The sequence below is a fragment of the Vitis vinifera genome, chromosome 18 (genome assembly GCF_030704535.1).
Source record: "Vitis vinifera cultivar Pinot Noir 40024 chromosome 18, ASM3070453v1".
Lineage (NCBI taxonomy): Eukaryota > Viridiplantae > Streptophyta > Magnoliopsida > Vitales > Vitaceae > Vitis > Vitis vinifera.
The window spans coordinates 33291998-33314946 of NC_081822.1; the positions used below are offsets into that span (position 1 = coordinate 33291998).

The 22949-nt window shown below is 33.1% G+C and overlaps 3 protein-coding genes across 4 annotated transcripts; 1 reads left to right on the top strand and 2 right to left on the bottom strand.

Moving 5' to 3' along the window:
• The first annotated feature begins 5703 nt into the window (after positions 1 to 5703).
• LOC100260124 (11-beta-hydroxysteroid dehydrogenase B) lies at positions 5704 to 8816 on the top strand. 2 transcript variants are annotated; one of them, XM_010647620.3, is made up of 6 exons: positions 5704 to 6031; positions 6616 to 6808; positions 7022 to 7107; positions 7215 to 7346; positions 7487 to 7648; positions 8260 to 8816. In XM_010647620.3, the coding sequence occupies exons 1-6, from the start codon at positions 5849 to 5851 to the stop codon at positions 8560 to 8562; spliced, it is 1059 nt and encodes a 352-aa protein (XP_010645922.1). In that variant the 5' UTR covers positions 5704 to 5848; the 3' UTR covers positions 8563 to 8816. The 2 variants fall into 2 exon arrangements, with proteins under 2 accessions (XP_010645922.1, XP_002279316.1); XM_002279280.4 differs by having other exon boundaries at positions 5715 to 6031; positions 8254 to 8816.
• A 2165-nt stretch (positions 8817 to 10981) lies between these two features.
• Positions 10982 to 11585, bottom strand: LOC100243187 (ethylene-responsive transcription factor ERF020). The gene has a single exon (XM_002276958.5). The coding sequence runs from the start codon at positions 11537 to 11539 to the stop codon at positions 11051 to 11053; it is 489 nt and encodes a 162-aa protein (XP_002276994.2). The 5' UTR covers positions 11540 to 11585; the 3' UTR covers positions 10982 to 11050.
• A 6210-nt stretch (positions 11586 to 17795) lies between these two features.
• Positions 17796 to 22068, bottom strand: LOC100248314 (uncharacterized). Its single transcript, XM_003634894.4, has 3 exons — positions 21292 to 22068; positions 18431 to 18691; positions 17796 to 18310 (listed from the first exon to the last, which is right to left on the bottom strand). The coding sequence occupies exons 1-3, from the start codon at positions 21682 to 21684 to the stop codon at positions 18122 to 18124; spliced, it is 843 nt and encodes a 280-aa protein (XP_003634942.1). The 5' UTR covers positions 21685 to 22068; the 3' UTR covers positions 17796 to 18121.
• Positions 22069 to 22949: the final 881 nt, after the last annotated feature.

Consider the following 22949-nt stretch of genomic DNA (forward strand, 5'->3'; position numbering starts at 1 on the left):
TGATCTAATACAATTTGCAAAATACATTAGTGCACCGATTGCACTGAGATATGGTACTTTTAGACCAAACGATTCTTCATTTTCTTCTTTAGGACGAAATGGGTCTTTGTTCATTTCAAGTGAACGAACAACCATAGGGGAATTGATTGGATGTGATTTTTCCATATAAAATCGTTTTAATACTTTCTCTATATATGTCGATTGATGGACTAATATGCCATTTGAATAATACTCGACTTGCAGGCCGAGGCAATGTCTTTTTTTCCCCAAGTCTTTCATGTCAAATTCCTTCTTTAAATAATTGGCTGCTTTTGTGAGCTCTTCAGGAGTTCCTATAAGGTTTAAATCATCTACATATATTGCAATTACTGTAAGCCCAAATTTTGATTTCTTGATAAAAACACATGGGCAAATTGAATTATTTACATATCCTTCTTTTAACAAATACTCACTCAAATGATTATACCACATACGTCCAGATTGCTTTAATCCGTACAAAGACCTTTGTAGTTTGATTGAGTACATGTTTCAGGGCTTTGGATTAGTTGTTTCAGGCAATTTGAATCCTTCAGGGATTTTCATATATATGTCAGTATCTATAGACTCATATAAATAGGCTGTAACAACATCCATAAGATGCTTATCTAGTCCTTCAGAGACTGTTAAACTTATCAAGTATCGAAATGTGATTGCATCCATTATGGGGGAATAAGTTTCCTCATAGTCTATACCAGGTCTTTGAGAGAAGCCTTGAGCAACAAGTCGTGTTTTATATCTTATGATTTCATCATTCTCATTTCGTTTTTTCACAAAGACCCATTTATATCCAACATGCTTTATGTTTCTAGGTGTTTGAACTATAGGTCCAAATACCTCTCATTTTGTTAACGAGTTTAGCTCTATTTGGATTGCTTCTTTCCATTTTGGCCAATCTTTCATTTTTCGACATTCATTCATAGTTTGTGGTTCTTGATATTCATCATTTCTCATGATGTCCATAGCCACTTGGAATGCGAATATATTATCTATGATAATGTCACCACGGTCCTTGGTTTCTCCCGTGTGACTCATTGAGATCTCTTCAATTCTAGATATCGGTATTTGATCAATTTGTGCTTCTTCAGGAGCTAACTGTTTGTCAAGTTGGGTTTCATCATTTGACCCTTTCATATTTGTGAACTCTTCAGGATCAGTACTAAGTTTTTCATATGTTGTACCTTTTCTTTTTCTAGGAATTAAATCCTTTGAGCCAATAGGTCTTCCATGCTTCAAGCGTGTCTTTGATTCATTTGCTATGACATTCTCCAATTGTCCTTCAGGGACATCAATACGTGTTGAGGCATTCACAACTGGCACGTGTGACTTTGTTACTTTCTTTATATCTGTGAAAACATCAGGTAATTGATTTGCAAGTCCTTGCAAATGAACAATCCTTTGAACTTCTAATTCACATTGTCTTGTGCAAGGATCAAGATGAGACAAGGAGGGTACATACCATGTAATGTCTAGCCATTCTTTTGGCTTGTCTCCCCCTAACGGCAGGAAAACATTTTCATCAAAATGACAATCTATAAAGTGGGCAGTAAAAACATCACAACCTTGGTAATGGAAGGACATGTTTGGAGCATTAAAAAAGATAAAAATAAAAACTGATCATATGAATATAATGTTTATTTTAATAAAATTAAATGCATTTATGTTAGGTTATATAATCCAAACCTACTCTTGTCAAATATGAATGTAAAAAATCATTATAATTTTTCAAATTTTGTTTTAAAATTTTAATTTTGAAAAAAAAAAGTTTATCAAACATGTTTCAGAACTTATTTTTTACTTTTTAATTTTAAATTTGATAAAAAATTTTAAAAAGGGTTAAATGCACAAACATCGATTAAAAAACTAAATATCATGTTATTTTGTTATTAAATTTTATGCAAAGTGTTCAATAGGTGTAAGGCTTATAATAATACTACTCCCAAGAAATGATGATCACTATAGTTTCACTCTTGATGATCACCATAGTTTCAAGCGTAAATACAATCTTCGGCTAATATGATTCATTGGCAAACACAAGTACAAACTTACTCTTTTATACAATCAACTTCAAAACCAGGTTAAGTGTTTAAGTCACAAAATATCATATCGAAGGAAGAACTATTAGGTTTGCAAATGATGCCAATCACCCCTCGTGATTGTATTAGCTCGAGAGATTATGTGTCTTTGGTATTCTATTGGCCTAAGGTTTGCATTTATCTTTGAAAATGTGTTTGCCTTTCAAAATATATATGTTAGCTCAAGATTGTGTTTACCCTTAAAACTATATTGAGTTAGGATTCAACTATAAAGTAAAGAATTATGTTAAGTTAAAGTCCTAATTAATCCATGATGCTAAAAATTTATTTTTGATGATTATAATAATGGGTATTTCAACAAAAAAAAAGGGGTAAAAATGAGTAAAGAAGACAACAATAATGAGCTCAAGGTGGCTCTTTGGGTTCCCTCTGATAACAGTAGTGTATAATTTTCTCCCTTATGTGTGATCTAAAAAGAAAAAGGGGATAAAAGGAACTCAAATGTACAAAATGATTTTCCTCTTTTGGTTTTTTTGTTTTGTTTTGTTTTTGTCTCTCTCTCCTCTATCTATAGATCTCTTAATTAAATATTTTCAAAATATAAAATAATAATAATAACAATAATACTAATCTTTCCTTAATCAAATATATTTTTTCCTTAAAAGGGAAATGTATCTTTTTCATTATATATATTTTTACATATTTTTATTTAATAAACAAAATAAAGGAAAGAGTCCTATTACAATACTAAGTTGGTATGTACCAAAAAGTAGGATCAATCACAATATGATATGCAGATAATTTGGTTTCAATACTATATACCCAACTTGCATCCATTGTTTTGTACCATAGTCACATTAGTTTGTATTTTAGTTTTATTAATTTATTTATAACATGATTCTATATATTTGTACTTTTATCTAAGCGTGGAGACAAGCTAATCTAACTTAGAAAAACACCCAAGAGGGGGTGAATTAGGTGTCGATTAATTTTTGAAAACTTTCATTAATTTTCAATTAGTAAATAAGACGATAGCAATGCAATATGTAAAGCGAGTAATAAATGAAGATAGAAGGGAGAATAAGTTGCAAATAGAACTTATGGTAGTTCCATTAACCATCTACATCAACTTCCTTTACTTAATGTCAAGCAAAGAGGTAATCCACTATGTTTTAAGAACTCTTTCAACCAAAGCATTTTTTTTTTAACACCTGGATTTTCTATATTCTAACAGACTTTTATAATGCTCCAATGAGTATCCCTCAACTCCTTTCACATTCTCTCACTAAGACCTAGATGATACAAAAATGAGTTCACAGGAAGGTGATTTTACAAAACTTTGCACTTCAATAGTTTTAAGTATAATGAAAATCATGGCTAGGATTTCAAGTTGCAATAAAATATTTGCAAGTTTTGAAATAAATGCACTCTATGTAGGGACCCCTCCCTCTGGGAAACACGTGGCACGCACCTCACAGTGACACGTGGCACGCATCATCATCCGAACCACCACCATCCGGATTCCCCTAAAGATATGCATAAGGCAGTTCTCCTATCCGGATCACCTCAAGGAAAGGCAAAAGACGTTTCAACTTCTCCTATCCAAGGAAGAGCAAACGTCGCTGGCAAAGCACAGACATCCGGACAACCTTCATAGTGCATCTGCTCCACAATACATCCGGGCAATAAGCATGTGCCACCCGGATATAATCATCCGGATCATCAATCAAAGTAAAGCAAGTCTTACACGCTATCACGACAGCCAGCTATGGCCCACATCCCATCACCTGCAGAATGAGAAGACAAGAGGAAGTGACAGCAAGTCACTTCCCACGATCATTCTACATAATCACTTCCCACGATCTCTGACAGCCGCATCACCTACCATGGTCTCTGACAGCCATTCGTAGGGTGATAATACTCCTACTGACACCTATTATCATCATCACAACATAAAATATCTCCTCACCATTAATGAAAGGAACAGTACCCCTGAAGCTGTATATATATGCCTTCGCACGAAGAAGAAGGGGATCCCTTGGTAACCTCTTGATACCTAGTAAAAGGCCAACTGATTTATATCTCTCTCTTACCATGACTAACAATATCATCGGAGGGGGCGTCCGGACACCCTGTCCGGATGCCTTCTTGCAGGAATGACGACTGGATCAAGAACCTTTATGAGTTGAGATCACGCGTCTATCCATCTGTCAACTACCTGGATCACCTAAGACGTGAGACATCAACACTCTATAATTGTTTGTCGATTCTTATAATAAGTATAATTGAATGCTAGGTCCGTGGAAGAACACATGTGTGACTTAAGAGACCTTTTTATATGAAATAAAAGTCAATTAGCCGTTAGAAACAAATTTCCTAAAGTTTCAATCAAACACTTGGTTGATTTATTAGGGAGTTAGTTGTTATGCATTTAATGCACTACGTGTATGTGATCATCAAGAAGCAGGAAGGCACAATAAGTTAACCATGCAATTGAGTTGATTTACTCAAGACAACTTACCATTAGATGAGTGCATTTTTTAAGCATTCAGGGGCACCATTAGCCACATCGAGTAATCAGTCAATAAAGTCATCAATTGATCAGCAACCCCAAGGTCCAATTTCTCATTTGCTTAAATTTTGATCCTTTAAACAAATTTATAATGTTGAACATTAACACACTTGATATTGCATATATTTGAAAACCTTTTTAAATTGAACGACATTTATAGAGATTTTTTGGTTTTCAAAAATATTTTACAATGGAATCTTTCAAAATGATGTTTTAATGAAAAACATAATTTAAATCTATCTTTGATATATAATTTGAGTGCCATGGAAAAGTTTGAAGGATTTACCTATTATTGATAGCACCTTTTCCTAGTTTTACATGACATTAATTTTAAATTTAAACTAAAATATAACCCCATCTTGATATCTTGATATTTCATGTATGGTCTTCTTGATTTCAAGCCCTTTAAGATCACTTTTTTTTAAAGGGTTTCATTGAAATCATTGAATTTGAATTCAATGTTTTGTTATCATCAAGGCTTTTGAGTAATTGCCTTAGGAAAAACCTTGGGCAACACAATGGCCTAGACTTTAGTACAACCTTTTCAATAGTTGAGATTGTAACATCCATAGTGGGCAAACCAATACCCTATAGTTTTCATAAAGGAAATTAAAGAGCATGAGATAAAATCATTAAAGCATGAAAATCTATTACCATATCTTAAATGTTTGTGTATTTGGATTCTATAAAGTGTGAAAGAAAGCAAAAAAGGAAAGAAAATAAAAGGGAAAATGTAAGGGAAAAAAAAAAGGAAAAAAAAAATTACAGTGAATTAAAATCACCCCACCAACAAGAAGCTTTCATCCCTTTGTGTGCTGAGCCTTCATTCAAATGTGAAATGACAAAATTCAAAGCAGACCCCACAAGCATTAATGGATAAGAGACCAAAAGCAAAGTATATCTCAAATGGGGTTATCGTCAGTTGATCACAAAGCTTCAAACACTGCTCACGTCTGGATGCAAGACCTTCCAAAACCACCTCCATCCGTCACAAAACTAAGCCTCCAAGCCTACACGTGGTCTCTTCACCCACTGCATGAGCCCATGGTCTGTTGATGTTTCAGCACTACAGGCCAAATCCAGAGCCCCTTTCCTCTCTCTCTCTCTCTCTCTATAGATCTCTCTTCTGTTACATTCACATTTTCACTACTCCACCCACTCACCCACCCACCCTCCTGCAGGCCCTTCATTCTTCTTACTAGAGATGGATCTGATCAACTCTCTGTTGAATCTGGTGGTGCCTCCAGCGAGCTTGGTGATGCTGGCATTTGCATGGCCTGCCTTGTCCTTCATCAATGCCTGTGAGTGGGTTTACAACACCCTTTACAGTGAAAACATGGAGGACAAAGTAGTTATCATCACTGGTGCTTCTTCTGGGATTGGAGAGGTACTGATCACTCCTCTTTAATTAATTGCCCTTTTTGTCTCCAATTTTTTTCTTTTGGGTGTTGTAGTATATGAAAATGATTTGTTTCTGGAACACATTCATCATGTCAATGACTTCTGATTTTGTGGAAATCAAGGCATTTTCTTGTGATGAATTCTTATATATATATATATATATATATATATATATATATATATATATATATATATCATGTTTATGGATTTTCAAAATGATGAAATTAGGGTCTGACTATTGATGGATACAACTAGTTTTAGGCTGCATCATTGGCCACTTGAATTAGATACAAAATTGAATAGTTGAGATGATGATCAAATTTCTGGTGTAAGAGGTGAGTTTAAGACACTCAAACCACTGAAAAACATCAAATACTTCAACTAAAATAGCATTTTTGAGAGCTTATCAAACCACCAGCAAACAAAATTGGCAACAAAACAAGAAATATCTGTAAATTAACCTGCAAACACCCACCTCCCAATACGTTGATTCATGTGAGCTGATATCAGTTATGTTCAGATCACAAAACCCCATGTATGTGATGAAATTTGTGTTTGTAATATTCTCAGCAAGTTGCATATGAGTATGCAAAGAAGGGGGCGAAACTTGTGTTGGTTGCGAGGAGAGAGAACAGGCTACTAGGAATTGGTGAGAATGCAAGGCAGCTAGGGGCGAAACATGTTATGATCATGGCTGCAGATGTCGTTAAGCTAGATGATTGTAGGCGATTCGTCACCGAAACCGTCAATTACTATGGCCGCGGTTAGTCTCATCCTCACATACTTCATCTCCAATGGTGTCAATGCTGATATCTATGAATTCGACAATTGCAGTACTGGCACCATTCATTTGATAAGTTATTCTGATATGCATTGATGACTTAAACAATACTTCATGATCGAATTGAGATTATAAGTATGGTCTTTATAGGATTTTGTGCCTGGATTGTAATTGTTTTTGTGTTTAATTCTGCAGTGGATCATCTAGTGAACACGGCAAGTTTGGGGCACACCTTCTACTTTGAGGAAGCTATAGACACATCCGTGTTTCCCCCTTTGATGGTAAGGACTAAATGCTGGTTTAGAACTCCAATATATTGCAGAAAGTTGCCTTGAATTGTTCTAATTTGATTCTCTTTTATGTCTGTTTTGCTCATGTATATTTGTAGGACATAAATTTTTGGGGAAATGTTTATCCAACGTACGTCGCTTTGCCTTTCCTACGACAGAGCAATGGCCGAGTCATTGTTAACGCATCGGTGGAGAACTGGTTGCCTCTGCCAAGAATGAGTTTATATGCAGTAAGTATACATCCATTGGATGAGTTGATTTTCATGCTTAGTTTTTTAATCTTGGCTGAGGGCACTTTTTCTTAGTAAGCAAACAAAAATTTAGTGGTTTCTAATTGTTATTGCAATATATATTTCTGAATGTGAACTAGGCTGCGAAGGCGGCTTTGATAAACTTCTATGAGACGTTGAGATTCGAAGCGAAAGAGGTTGGAATTACCATTGCAACACATGGTTGGATAGGGAGTGACATGACTAGAGGGAAATTCATGTTGGAGGATGGTGCTGAGATGCAGTGGAAGGAAGAAAGGGAAGTAAGTCTTTTTCTTTGATATCTACCACTTTTTATGCCAGTCCATGATTCCCTATTTTTTCATCACTCTTGTTTTTCTTTATATGCCTAGAAAACAGAGGAAAAGCAAAGAAAATTAATTAGAAAAATGCTATACCAAAGATAGGCTAACTGCATTAGTAGGTATTCCTCCTTGAACTTGCTTTGAAACATACATACTCTAATACATGGCATACAATTTTTATCTTTCTCTAGCCCGATCGAAAACCCTAATCACTTCTCAAGTCTTACCAGCAATGGCATGTAATTCTTATGAAATCATTGAGACCCAGATCATGTATAGTTAACCTTGTGAAATATACTATGAATGCATACTTAGCGCCAACTGAATATTTTCAAAAACCCGGGTAATAATTTCACATGGCATGTCTCATTGTTCTATATTTTTGCTAATACACCAAAACTCACATAGAAAATCATCCAATCAACTCAAAATTCATCTATGCAGGTTGATGTATATAAATATTTTTGAGAGTATTCATTGTCCTCCTCACATACTACTACAACAGTGTGATTAATTGCCATGAAAGCTTTGCATGCTTATCACTACTGCCTTTTTCGTGTTAGGTACAGGTGACCGGTGGACCGGTGGAGGAGTTTGCAAGGTTGATGGTGGCGGGGGCCTGTCGTGGAGATGCATACGTGAAGTACCCGAGCTGGTATGATATCTTCCTCCTTTACAGGGTGTTTGCACCTAATGTTCTTGGGTGGACATTCAGGCTGCTGCTCTCAACGAATGGAGCTAGACGGTCCACCTCCCTCATCGGTACTGGAAGGCCTCTTCTGGAATCAATTCCTCCTCCAAAGCTCCTCACAGGTGGTCCTTTTACATTTCCCCAACACAATCCTCAACAGCATCAGCAGAAAATGGAGTAGTGAAGATGGGATTTTCTTGGGACATTTAATTTTCTCTATGTTTTGTGTTGTGGTTGATGTGTTTGGTTTAATTCACAGGTCATGTGGGATATTTGTTATGATCTCAAACTGTGATGAATGGGGTGTACAAACATTTGGGTTGGCCTCTCTTGGGAATTGAATAATGTCTAGTGAAGAGTTTGAGGAATGAGGAATAATAACTTAGCCATTCTATTTGGACCAGGCTTTGTCCAAATAGATATACCCATTTTTTATTTTCGATTTGAAATAGTACAAGGCATGTGATCAGGAGGAAAATTGCACCTCTTCATCAACCTTTATGCCTACAACATGCATGCAAAAGCCCTAATTCTAATCTCTTATTCTACTTCCCTTTCCCCCCTCTCCCAATCTCATTTGGCCATGGCCATTTGCTGCTGCAATTGGAGCAACATGATGTAAGGTCATGGCACTTCCCCTTTTTATTTTATTTATTATTCACTATTATTATTTTGCTATCTTAAAGTGGAAAAGAAGATGGGATGAATAAAAGAGAAAGAAGAAAAAAAAAAATGGGGAGAGGGAGAGGGAGAGGAAGAATTTAACTTTAGAGATTAAAATTAGGATTTAGGATGGGTTTAAGGTTTTTGGAGATATGGGTGAGGGTTGAAGAGGAGATGGTTTCAAATTTTTTTTAAAAAAACTTTGTAATTAATAAATTAAAAGAAAAAATAAATGGTGGGTGGAGTTTATTTTCTTGGGCAGGACTTGAGGACAGATAGATTTTGTACCTATATAATTGAAATAAATTTAATATGGATATGATACAAATCATTATCTAAAGGTTTCAACCACAAAAATAAATGATAATTAAATTAATCAACTAAACTTAGTAATGTGACCAAACCGACATGTCATTTTCAATTACTATATTTTATCTACCGACAATATCATGTGCATTCATTAATTTCACATCCTCAACTTTCAATCAAACTTTCACATTTAATCTTCTAAATGCATTAATTTTGTATATAAGATTAGTTGAAGATTAATTAATGTTGATGGGTATTGAATGTTCACATGGCATCAATGCATGTCTTGATCGACTCCCCTAACTTTTGAAGTTTTCAAAGAGTCTAGCTAATACCCACTTTGGAAAATTTTCTCAGTAGCCAAACAGATACTTTCCCGTGATAATTGACTGGTTTTTAATTTTACGATTTTGGTTACTCATTGAAATATTACCTAATTATCCATTTATTTATCAATTTTGTTCAATTCCATTCTTATATTTAAAGTCAACTGGTAGTGAATGTTTGGTAAACCAAATTAGTAAATTAAAGTAACTTAATAATTTAATTTAAATTATTAAATAAATTAAATATATTTAATAAAATAATTTAATGGTATGACTTAAAATTAGAAACAATTTTAAATTATAAGAATAAATATATAAATTTGATAGTTTAAAATAAATTTTAAATTAATTTTATTAAATAATTTTAATATTTAAAATAAGAATTAAATAATAAGTTTTAAGTTAATAATTTAATTATATTTTAATTTAATTTAATATTAATTTAAATTATTAAATAATAAATATTAAGTTTTATCCACCATCTTTAATAAATTTTATTTTTTATTTTTAAAAATTAAATATGACTTAAAAAAAAAAAAACCTTATAGACGCTAGAAATAAAATTATGTTCAAATGATTGGAATATTCAATTTGAGATCAAGTGGGAGCCCTACTGTCAAAATTGAAAAATTAATTTGAATATTGAGAAAAAATAAAAAGGAAAAAGTCAATAATAATTGTGGATTCGAAATGAGAAGAAGTCGTCAAAAAGTGATTCAAAATACAGCTAAAGATGAATCATGAATGGATTTGTGTGATACATAAAAAATTATAAGTTGGTCAAGGGGACCAGTCAGTGACTTTGACTTTGACGCGGCGAGGACGGTGATGTAACTCTCCACCAGCAGCAGGGCTGCAATAGTAATTCACGTGCTCTCCTGACCACTCTGAAATAACGAAAATACCCTTGACCGTCGACATGGCATTATACGATTCGCTGGACGGGGGAGAAAATTTGAACGAAACAGTAGCCGTTTGCTTCCACCAAAAGACACCATGAGCGCACATGGTGTGAAGACATAACATACCATTGTCCACCCGAAGCAGGCTACAATAGTAATTCACGTGGTCTCCTTACCACAATGAAATAACGAAAATACCCTTGAACAATCCACATGGCATTATACGATTCGCTGGACGGGAGGAGAAAATTTGAACGAAATACTAGCCGTTTGCTTCCATCAAAAGACAACAAGAACACACAGGGTGTGAAAACATCATCCCGTTTTCATTTCCATGACTTTTGTATTACAAACTAATATGCTATTTTTTTAAAAAAATTACAAAATATACCACTCTCTATCCAAATAAAACCGATCGGATAAAATTTTCTCGGGATATTATATGTACATTCTTATTATTGGTAGGATTTTAGAGGTAATCATCAATGGAGATGCTCAATGCCTCTTCTCCTCTGAACTCACTCCCCTGCCGTGAAGCTCCATAATTATCATCCGCATTCCCCCAAACCTCCATCTGATCCCCACCCTGCGCTCTACTGCAGCCTCCGGCGCCATCCTCCGATGACTTTTGGATCGCAAACTGAGCATCAATCGCCAGCCCAGCGTCGGACGCAGCCTTCTGCACCGACCTGGGGGACAGATCAGTCCTCACCTTGGAACTTATCACGTGAGGAAAGTTAAGCCCGTCCAAGGACGTGCCCCCACGCAGGCAATACGATGCGATATCGTGGGCCACCGCGGCCGCCTCGGCGGTGGCGTAGGAGCCGAGCCAGAGGCGGTCCTGCGTGCCCGGGACCCTGATCTCTGACACCCACTTCCCCCATTTTCGCTGGCGAACGCCCCGGAACTTCTTCTTGACGGGTGAGCTTGAGCTTCCGAACTCCTCTGAGCTACTCATTCTGGAAGAAAAATTATCAAGGTGATGGTGCGAAAGGTGGGAGGAAGGTGGTTATTTATAAAGGTTGAAGATGGAAAAAGTCAAAAGGGTTCAAGTGGGGTTTGGGGTTTTATGGTGAATATAATAATGTAGAAAGGGTTGACTGTTGAAAGGGATATTATGATTTGTGAGTGAGGAGGAAAGTCAAGATTTTCAAAGGTCAAAGTAAGGGAGGGTGGTGGGTTTCTAGTAATAATCTTAAAGAAGAGTAGACGGTGGATATGGGAGATATGGACAAGTTGTGGAAATGTTCACGTTTTGGAAATCTTGGGTTCAATACGTGTTGAAAGGGTGTGGAATTTCCCACGTGCATTGTGGTTAAAAAAATATATATTTAATTTTGCACTTGTGTTTTTATGCCAAATTTCATTAATTTTTGCTAATTGCTTCTTATATTAATTAGATCATATAGTAAATTATATATGTTACATAAAATATTATATTATTTAAACATATTTAGGCTAGGTATGGTTTAAAAAAATTTGAGAGAAAATATGAAGAAAAGAAAATATAAAAAAATAGATAAAAAATAAAAAATAGATTTAAATTATTTTTTTTATTTCTTTAAATTCATATGATTTATTTCTCTCTATTATATAAATATTAAATAATTTAAAAATATATAAATTTTGACAAATTTTAATTATATTTGATTTTTTTATTTTTCATAATGGAACCAAAAATTTTAAAAATATTTTTTTTCTTAATACTTTTTAAAAACCAAACACAGCCTAAAAAAAATCACCAGTCGGGGTTGAGGTTTATATAGTGATATTCTATACCATATAAATAAATTAATTTTAAATTGTGATTATATAAATAATATTCTAAAAATAAAAAAAATGATCAAATTTATTGGCATGAAAATATAGTACAAATTTTGAGAAAAAATGGTGAATAAAAAAATAGTGTTCAATTAACGGAGAAGAGCGTCATGGAGTGTAAAAGGTAGATGATGATGATTAGACAATGCTTGATGTCACGTGCCCAAAGTGCATCTTCAAGGGTCAATCTCAAAGGATAAAAATTCCAGATGGTTTATGTACCTACCATATTTGACCACCCTTTCATGGCCTTGGAGGATCAAGTCAATAATTTTAAAGAGAAGGGATTTAAGAGTAATTAATTAAGATTAATTATTAAATTATTATAATCAAAATTAAATTAAAAAATAATTTATTTTATATACTTTATTATGATATTAGAAAGAAAGAAATTAAGGACATGTTTCCATGTATTTTTTATTTTAAAAATAAAAAAAAAATCTTATATAAAATATAAATTTTTTATACAAAACTTGAGAACGCTTTGTAAATTTTTAAAATTTATTAAATATTTTTATTTTCTCATAATTTTTATATTTTGTACAAAAAATTATTTAAAAAATAAATAAAAAATAGAATGTATATCCAAATATTACCCAAAGTTTTCCCTTTAATCTATTGTAGGATAATAAATAAATTGGAACCAAAAATTTATTTTACATATTAAATTAAAAATGCTTCATATGTTTTTGTTTTGTAAATTATTCCAACTTTGAGTCAAAGTAAAATCAATATAATTTTTTTTTTTTTAAAAAAAAAAGTTTGTGTTAATAGCTATCACCTGATACTCAAATCGAATATGAGATAAAGTTATTAAGATTATATATGTATAAGTTTCTCTTAATTTTGTAAACACATTAGACTTATTTGAGCTTATAACAAACAATATTTACACAATTAAATATAAGTCGTTACAAAATAGTATTAGAATTGATTATCGATCCCAATATAAGGAAACAATATATTTGTTTATTTGACTTCACAATCTTATGAGATACAACGAGGACATTGTGTTGATATGGTGTTTGTAATATTTTATATCAAATATGAGAGAAAGTTATTTGGATTATACTTATCTTAATTTTGTAAGCACATTTTAAAACTATGAGAGTCTGTTTTACCTTAAAGTATATAATATATTTGGCATGGATTGTTGCATATTGAATTATTTTAAATTTGTTAATACGAAAACATGGGTAATGAAGAGGGGTCACTATCATTGAACTCTACCATTACCAAAAAAAGCATTTTTGAAAAACAAAATGCTTTTCCAAATCATTACAGCATCATAATAAATTGTAAGTGGGTGTAGATTCCCACAATAAAACCAACCCATATAAAAACATGCTTGTCAATTTTTGTTGTAATTATCATATATTAAAAAAAAAAAAAAATCTAAAACGTGGTCTATGGACTAAGTTGACCATACAATAGTTGCATTGTGACAATATTGATTGCACTTGAAACTTAAATTTTTGTTCCCTTTTCTCTAGTGGACTCAATCTTTTTTTATACTATAAATTGACCAATTGATGATGACGTGGGAAGGCTTGCTTGTGGCCCTAAAGTTAGTTTATTTTTATTGGTTACTTAAAAAGTTTGATAGTGAAATGGGAATGCTTGTAGTTGGAAAATATTAATCAACCATTAAAAAAAAGTTCAATTTTGTCATTTTTTTTTTTTTCCTTTTTTCAATTTTCTTCTTTGGACACACTTACTGATGATCATATGGGAATTTGTCTTGAAATTTTTGTGTACATATTTGGTTTATGAAAATATACATATATTGTGACAAAGAATTCATTCATTCATATATTATTATTATTATTATTATTATTATTATCTAAACTTTATATTTTTATTCTTTAAACCTTTTTTTTTACCTAAAATTTATATATTTGTATTATCTTGTAATGGGTCAAATTTAACTTTACATTAGAAATATCTAAATTTAGGTCATGCATGATGTCATGAATCACAATGGAAATTCAGAGTGGTCAATTGACCATCCATTTTCATGGCTTCTATGCCCCTCAACTTTTCCATTATAGGCTATCATGTCAACAGTGGCCTCAAATCTAAAAGATAGGTTTTTTTTTTTTTTTAAAGGAAAAATATTTCAATATAATAATATCCTCTTCCCACAGGAAATAACTTTTTGTCTATTTTTTTTTTTCAAAAAAAAAAACACTCACCAAGGCTATAATGGACATTTCAACCTCTAATTTTATTTATTTATTTATTTATTTTTAAGCAATCTTTGTCACACTCAATTCACCAGTTGAAAAATGATATGGGGTTGGGGATGCTTCTCTTAGAATCCTAAATTTTTCCAATTTTTTAATTATTATTATTATTATTATTTTTTATACCAATGTTGAATATGTATGACCCAAATCTGAGGTTTTTTTTTTTGAGGGGGTTTCCATTTTTTTTTTCTAATTTTTTAAAAATATTAGTCAACCCTAGAATAAAGCTTAATAATAGTATTTTTTGAGTTCAAGCCTATTATTAAATTTAAATAAGCATCTATATGATCGGGATTTTATTTATTTTATCTCATTATTACCCTTAAAATTGGTTCATTTACTAAGATTAAGTCTCATTATTGAATGAGAACGCATGTGAAAATACGGGTCTAGATTTACCAAATATATATATATATTCATTTCAAAAATCATGGATTGACTATTAACAAACCAATATCAAAACATATATGTTTATGTATTTGATCTGAAAAACTATGTATATATCATTTAATAAATATTTTTGTAATATGAAAATATTTAGATGTATAAGAAATATGTGTTCTTTTTTAAATTAAAGTAATGAAGATTTAATTAACATTTTAGTACATTAATATTAATCATTTTTAAATTTATTTTACATTTTTTGCATATTTGTTTCAAGTTTTTATACTATTTTTGCAAATAATTTAAATTCCCATAAATTGGTATCTTATCTTATGATGTAAATATCATTTTTTTTGAAGTATGCTTGACTAGTAAACAATACAATGTAGTTATTAATAAATACAAATTATAATAATTTTTGAGCACAAAATTAAATACTCACCTAAAAATTGTATTCTTTAATAATTTTAATATTTTTTTCCCTCAACTTTTCCTTTTAACATCCAAATAAAATAAAATATTTTATAAATCTTCTTCCTTGTAATTTTTCTCACTATTTTTTTCCCTCTCAAACTTTCTAAATCCAAACATGCTCTTAATATTTATTTTTCTTTCTAGGAAAATATTTTAGGCTATATTTAAAATTGGGAGAAAATGAGAGGGTAAAAATTAGGAAAAAAAAAAAGAAGAAAAAAATAAATTTAATGTTAATAATTTTTTTTTTTTTTTACATTTCTTCATCCTTATTTCACTCCTTTTTTTTTTTTTTCCTTTTATATATAAAGATCAAATAATTTTAAAATATATAAATGTTTAATTAATTTTAATTATTAAAATCTTTATTTTTATTAGTATTTCAATTTCTCACATTTTTTCATAACATGAAGAAAATTATTTTCTTTAGGTTTTTTTATTTTTTTATATTTTTTTGTGGTCTTTTAAGAAACAAACATAAATGAAAAGTTAGATTTGACTATCAACAGCTACTTTTCCTACTTTTCAACGATTAAGGTGGTCTCCCAGACACCTTTGAAAGTAAAAGATTTCAAATCAACCTAAAAAGGTTGCTTACTAATTCACATGACCTCAAAAGTTTCCATTTGCTAAGTCTTAGAATGCCTTATAAATCATGTAAAAAGTAATGCAACCACCATACTTTTCCAGATTTCAACACTAGTACAAGTAAGGAAAAATGACATATTAACAAAGACCAGGATAGTATGACGGCAACTGAAGAACCATGAACCATGAACCATGAACCATGAATCATGAACCATTTTTCACTAGAGACTCACCCAAAAAAATTGGTGATGAAGTTCTTTAATGAGTGCCCAACAATGAAGACATCAACCTAAGCCTGAGAAATCCACTCAGAGTTATATACAAGGTCTTCATAAACTACAGAGCTTGCACTCAAAGCTCATCAGTAGAGAGGCTTGATGGGTTTTCTCATATCCATGGCTTATGCATGGAGAGTGGGACTCTTGGGATGACTAGTCACAGAACATGACTTTAGGACTGTTGAAAGAGACATGAACATATATGTCAAAGTTCAAAACATCTTTAAGGTGTACAAAGGTTGCTGGGATGCAGAGAAACAAGATTTGAGTTAACAGACAAATTTTGAACATTCAAACTTCTATTTGTCAAAGATCGTTTTATCTCCCAGGATTATGCTTCTTAATCATTTGGTCACAACAAGAAATGGAATCAAGAATTCAAATACTCGTGTACTGGCTTCTGAACTTTGAAACTTTAGAATCGTCGGATATCGCTGTTCCCTCAAAAGACTGCTTCCAAGTTATTCTGGCTACAGAGACTAACGGGCATCTAACGGAATTGGGAAATTTGAAATACTGGTATAGCGGTCAAGGGCAAAATACCTATTCCAAGTTGAGAAATTTATTCTACAGTAGACAAGAGAAGCCTCACTAGAAGACTATTCAAATATTTGCATATTCATCTTTGATTCACAGAATAACTATATACCAAAGGGCTTCTGAATTAGATAATACATCAAGATAACAGCTTATCTAAGCATCAAGTGTCTGTTGAATCAATAAAACAGTGGAAGAAGACAAAGGAAAAAACACACACACATACAAGCGCATAAATCATAAATGCACATCTCTTATCAAGAAATTTCCATCATACCAAGAGAGTGGCAACTAATTTCTAGAGGTCCACATCTTCTGTGCATTTCAGCAAGTAAGCAGTATTAAAGAATAAACTCATAGAACAACACTCTGGGTGGTATTCAATGCATCGATATTTTATTTCTTGTATACATACTATAAGCACGCCTGAGCAACGCCAGGATGTGGAGTGCACAGAGAACAGCACATATAAAGATACCCTCAAAACCAGAATTCCTTTGGAGCTTGATTTACTTGTGTGTGAGTGCACAATTTTGAGCATATTAAAATGATTACCCCTAAAATTATCCACACCAAGTTTTCAGGCACAAAAATATAATAAAGCCTTCACCCTGACTTAATGAGGTTGTTTATATGAACCCTTTTTATTCATCAACATGGAGTGTGACTGTATGTTAGAAAATCACCACCTATCACAAGATTCACAGCCCACCTTTTTCTATGCTTTGGAGCAGCTAGAAATGCAACACAACATGGTTGGGAAATAAGCTTACAATAGAGCAGCATGGCCATTGTAGAAAGTGACGTTTGCCAGTCCAGAAATGTAGGTCATCGGCACTTAGAAATATATTGACAAAGTAGGATTACTGGGAACAATTAAGAATTTCAGCCAGCAAGGAATTCTCAGTTACAAGTTAAATAATCCAACTTAGAGTAGAGTACAAAATACGAGTTGTGAAAATGTCTAAACACATCCTGTGGTGGTTCCAAACATTTGAACCATCAATACTTTGGACTGTGTGACGAAAGATATTTCTCAAAACATAAACAATGATTGACATGAGTTGATTTATAGAACCAACATAATTTATACAGTAAAACAAGAAAAAATGCAAAAGATAAAACATATAAGTATTGTCCGACTACACAAAGAAATTACCTCCATGTGGATCAGAAAAATTCTTTTCATCCCTAAGAGGAAGCTGAGGCCTACTTGAATGCATTTGAAACAGCATAAAGAAAGTCCAAGAAGCCTGTTCCCTTGAGAATGCCTTTACCAGTCAAGAGTTCAAAATCTAATAACAACAGGAAGCCAACTACAGCTGCCTTTCCATTTATCAATTCATTCTTCCCTGTGAAACCAAAACCCTCTTGATCCTCATCAACGATCATTCTAACCTGGAACACAAGTTGGAAACCACAGGTTAAAACCAGAAGATGGAAAATATTGACTTTTTTTTCCCTAGTTTGTGACGGGTTTGAATTATCATTTGGCAAACTTCAAAAGGAAAAAATTACCTCCTCCACATTTACATCGGTTGCAGTTAAACCAGGTTGAGCCTTCCCACTGAAAACAATCTCTGCTGATGCATCTGAACTTACACCTCCACTCATTCTGATGTAAATATTTTTATCATCAGTTTTCACAGGATAAATGAAGAGCGTCCTTAAGGCAGGTGTGAGAACTCTGAGCACAGGGTTTTTTGGATACCAATCCTTGATTTCTCCAGTCTGAAGATCAAATGTGCTATCAGTTGTTGGGCATACAATACAGCCATCCTGGAAAAAAAGAAATTCATCATCAGGTTTTACTTTTCATCATATCACTAGGCAGTGCATTTTATATATGAATGTTAGGATATGGTGTCCTTCAAATTGGCAGCACCAAAATGTATCGTAAGTTCCTAACTAACTGGTACCGAGCATAGGTTTGCAGAATAATCCTACCATGCTGTCAATTTATTACTTGAATTCCAAGTTGCTTGTATGGATTTTGGAGGTTAAATAAGGTTTATAAATTCCATATTGGTTTTGCATTTTCAATTCCTCTTACATAAAAACCCAATGTATGTGAAGATCTGGAACTGGTGAGTGTCTGGGCAATTCTATCAATAAAGAAAGGGAAAAAAAAGGAACCTACATATATCGAATTGAAAGTTTCCTCTTCCATCTCTTTAGAAATTGATTTAGAACCTCTTAACTAGAATTTCTCTTCATGTAATAGTAGCATTTCACTGGATCATTTCTATTGAATGGAAACTTCTCTCAGGCCTGTTCTATCATGAGGGGTAACCACAGTCTAATCCACTATACAAAGAAGCGGTATATATGTGTTCTTTATCTGCCCTTTCTGTGCTTCCAAAAGTAATCTTGTTTTTTTTTCCTTAAGACATATTGTGAGCAAGGGTGAAATAAAAATTTTAACACATTTCAGGCTTAGTCAAAATACATGATCTGATACAAGGATCAAAATAAGTAAATTTGCACATAACCTGTATGCCTCTCTAGTTAGAACTACTCATAATGTAAGTTATAGTATAATTTCAACCCAACAATCTTTTATTTTATTAGGACGTTATACCTTCAAAATCACTCCAAGATAAAGACACTGTTATTGTGTCCGATATGATCAACATTGTTGGCATCTCTACGGATGCATCAGTTTGTGATGTCAGCCCCTGAACTTTTTCACTTCCTTGTTTGGTTGGTAACTTTTCAGTCTGTCTTTGATCACCATTGCAAGGTTCTGTTATGTGACTCCCACATTGTATATGTTCCCAAGATTGTTATATAACAATTTGACGTCTAATTTTAATTGGACTCTAGGGACCTGCATATTTTTCTAAATTCACAAATCCTATTGATGAATTGATGAATTTGTCAAAATTTTGAGGAAAACCCATCGCATTCACTTTGAAAAACTCCATTTGGCAACAATCTTAAGAAGAGCTCATAAAGCATCCACAATGAATTGTCTTTACTGAAGTCTCTTTAGAGCTCCTCTTTAATATCTGAGTAATTTTTGTTAATTTTTAAATAACAAGCATTTAAAAAAGAAAAAGAAAAGAAAAAAGAACATATTTTAGATTCTTAAATAAGGACCGATAAGAAGTATGGAGGTATCGCCAATTTGGAGAAAGACGAAGAGAAGACATCTGCAACAGTTTGGTCGTGCACAACAGTTTCATTATGTTTTAATTAGACTGAAAAAAGTATTTGAATTTATAAGGCTTAGTTCATAATGATTAAACAACAAAAACTACAACAAATTTTTTCAGATTTGTTTCTACTTTATCAACCAAACCTTTTTATGTGATAGTTATTAGTTACCCATCTAATATCCATGCATTGATTTATTATTGTCGCAATTCCGATCTCCACTGATGTATTAACATTAAACAATTGACCATGTTTTCAAATCATTAACAAACATCTTGAATCTAAAAGACTTCTCATCAAAGCAACAAAATCTATGCTATTCATGATACTTCATAAATTCCCAAATATCCCAAACATCATTAATTGCTCCTGAATTCAAGAAATACTCCCAATGTTAAAGAAATAACAACATACACCTCATTTTCCTAGCATCACCACTAATCCCTTCACAATCACTCGAATACCAAATACTGCTTGGGTTCTTTTCCCATAATAACCCAAATCAATTCCCAACCTTTTGTCTTCTATATTTTTTAGCACTCCCACAACAAATAATAAAAACAACAAAAACAGTAATAACAACAACCACAGTAAGTGTCCCATATCCACTGTGCTTTATCATTGCTGCAACTCAAATCTCTACTCATATATCAACACCAATCAATTGAACTAAATTCTCAACTCATCAACAGAAATCTCAAATCCAAATAAAATTTTCATGAAACCATCAAAGCCCAAATTATTCAATGCATTCCAAAATATTCCAAACATTGCTAGCACTTCCTGAATCATACCCAAAACTCAAAAAGCTGTCTTCTGATTTTCCTACCATTAACCATCAACCCATTCCGGAACCCTTCCAATAAGTGATGCCAAAGTCTTTTCTCGGGATACCCACATCAATACACAACTTTTCTCCTCTAAATTTACCAGCACTACCACAACCAACAACAACAACAGCAATAGTACTTCAACACGAAGAGAAGTGAGATTACTGATTTGTGGGATACACTTCTATGCAAATTCCTATTTTATTTTCAATCCTAACATTAATTGCAACAATGATGTAGGATCAATCAAATAATTCCATAGTTGGAAAATGTTCAATCTTCAAATACCAATTTGCATCTTCCCTTAATAACATTAACTAGTGAAATTGCTTACTTGCATTCATAACAAATGGATAGTAGCAATTATAAAAAGGCATTTGAAAATCAAACCTGGGTGAGCTTCGCATTAAGCAATCCCTCGGAATAAGCCCCTTCAGCCGGAGACCGATTCTCAATGGCGTAGACCTGATCCTTATACCACAACAACAGAATCGTCTCTCCGTCCTGTATTATCACGCGCCGCTCCCCCTTAGGCAATGCCGACAGCGGCACCACCGGCACCCAGTTCCCGCCATCGCCCGCAGCCGACGACTCCTCCGCCACCGACACTTCCGTCGCCTTGCAAGTAATTCTCCGGCTAGAGAGTCCCAGTGTTAAGGCAGAAGAACGGTCATTCCGGGGCAGCGGCGGAGGGAGGTGGTGCAGCAGGGGTTTCCGGCGACGGAGGGGGGAGGAGAGAGAGAGGAGATGGGGCGTGAGCTTGGTGGCAGCGGCGGTGGCCATGGAGAAGTGGGAGGTGAGAGAGAGAGAGGAGGTGAGGGGGGTGGAGTGAGAGGTGTGGGTGGAAAGTGGGGCAGAGAAAGAGAAGGGCTTTGCATGGCCACAAGAATTGGATAAAGCCTTTTGGTTGGTTCACATTTTATACCATGATTTTTTGTTCAGACCCTTAGGCTTCACGCACTGAACGTTTTGCAAATGGGGATTAGATACAAAGCCATAGGACCCGAGAGCACACGCAGTACAAGGTTGAAGATGCTAAATTTTTCTTAGGACAGTGAGGAGGATGGAAGTAAGGGGAAGAGAATGATCATTTGCTAATTATACCTCTTTACTTAAACTTATGTCATGAAATATACAAGGGATAGCTTAGGTTTTGTTACCTAGACTGACCTAACAAATCAGAATAACAACAACCTTTTTATGCTGAAAAATTCTACAGTGCCTCCGGAGGTATTATGCCTCCGTTTTGTTTCTATGCTTTATGGCGACTTTTTTTAGGTATAGGGTTTTCTTAGATAACATTTAAAAAATAAATAAAAATAGTTCTTAAAAATATTGTATTGAAAAAGCAATTTTCTTGATTTGTTTTTCATGAAAATATTGTATAATGCAAAAATATTTAAAATATTCTTTACATTTTCAATTATTTCTTATAATATTTTAAGAAAACACCTTCAATATATTCTTAAAAAATATTATGTTTTAAGAATAAATTCTCCATAAAATTGTTTCGAATAATAAAATCTGTCAACTGAAAATTATTTCAGTTCCAAAGAACAAAAAATTTATTTTCAAGTTCCCAGCCTAACCATTACTATATGCTAGAATCCAGGTATTAGTATACTTTTCCCCTAATTTCACTTAAATTAATTTCATATATTTGGGCAAACATCCATGTACCGCCAAGTCTGATTTCTCTTTAATCCAGAGCAGACCCAAGTTTTATATTTTCATGGGCAAGTTTTCCTAATTTCTGAACGTCATCATATTTGAAAAGTAAATTAAAGAAAGGTATTTATTGGCTAAACAAATTGAAAAATAAAACTCTTCTTTTCTCTATGTTTTCTCCATTGGTGATAGTTTGCCTGCATTATAAGACAACATTCTCGGTAGAAAATGAAGAAACAACCTAAGTTATAAGCAATATTTTCAAAACCGAATCGATTATTGAATTAGAAAAGTTACTAGTTTATGATTTACTAGTCGGACCATAATGACTGATCATCAAACCCTTTTGGACTCAATCTGTTTCGACTTTTAATGGGTGA

What these genes read in the sequence shown, in the direction of transcription:
- LOC100260124 (XM_002279280.4), top strand. Translation starts at nt 5,849, where the DNA reads ATGGATCTGATCAACTCTCTGTTGAATCTGGTGGTGCCTCCAGCGAGC. An exon ending in CCGTGTTTCCCCCTTTGATG is followed by an intron (nt 7,108 to 7,214) that starts GTAAGGACTAAA and finishes GTATATTTGTAG; the next exon opens with GACATAAATTTTTGGGGAAA. An exon ending in CAAGAATGAGTTTATATGCA is followed by an intron (nt 7,347 to 7,486) that starts GTAAGTATACAT and finishes AATGTGAACTAG; the next exon opens with GCTGCGAAGGCGGCTTTGAT.
- LOC100243187 (XM_002276958.5), bottom strand. Translation starts at nt 11,539, where the DNA reads ATGAGTAGCTCAGAGGAGTTCGGAAGCTCAAGCTCACCCGTCAAGAAG.
- LOC100248314 (XM_003634894.4), bottom strand. Translation starts at nt 21,684, where the DNA reads ATGGCCACCGCCGCTGCCACCAAGCTCACGCCCCATCTCCTCTCTCTC. An exon ending in TTAATGCGAAGCTCACCCAG is followed by an intron (nt 18,692 to 21,291) that starts GTTTGATTTTCA and finishes CTTTTTTTCCAG; the next exon opens with GATGGCTGTATTGTATGCCC. An exon ending in CCGATGTAAATGTGGAGGAG is followed by an intron (nt 18,311 to 18,430) that starts GTAATTTTTTCC and finishes CTTGTGTTCCAG; the next exon opens with GTTAGAATGATCGTTGATGA.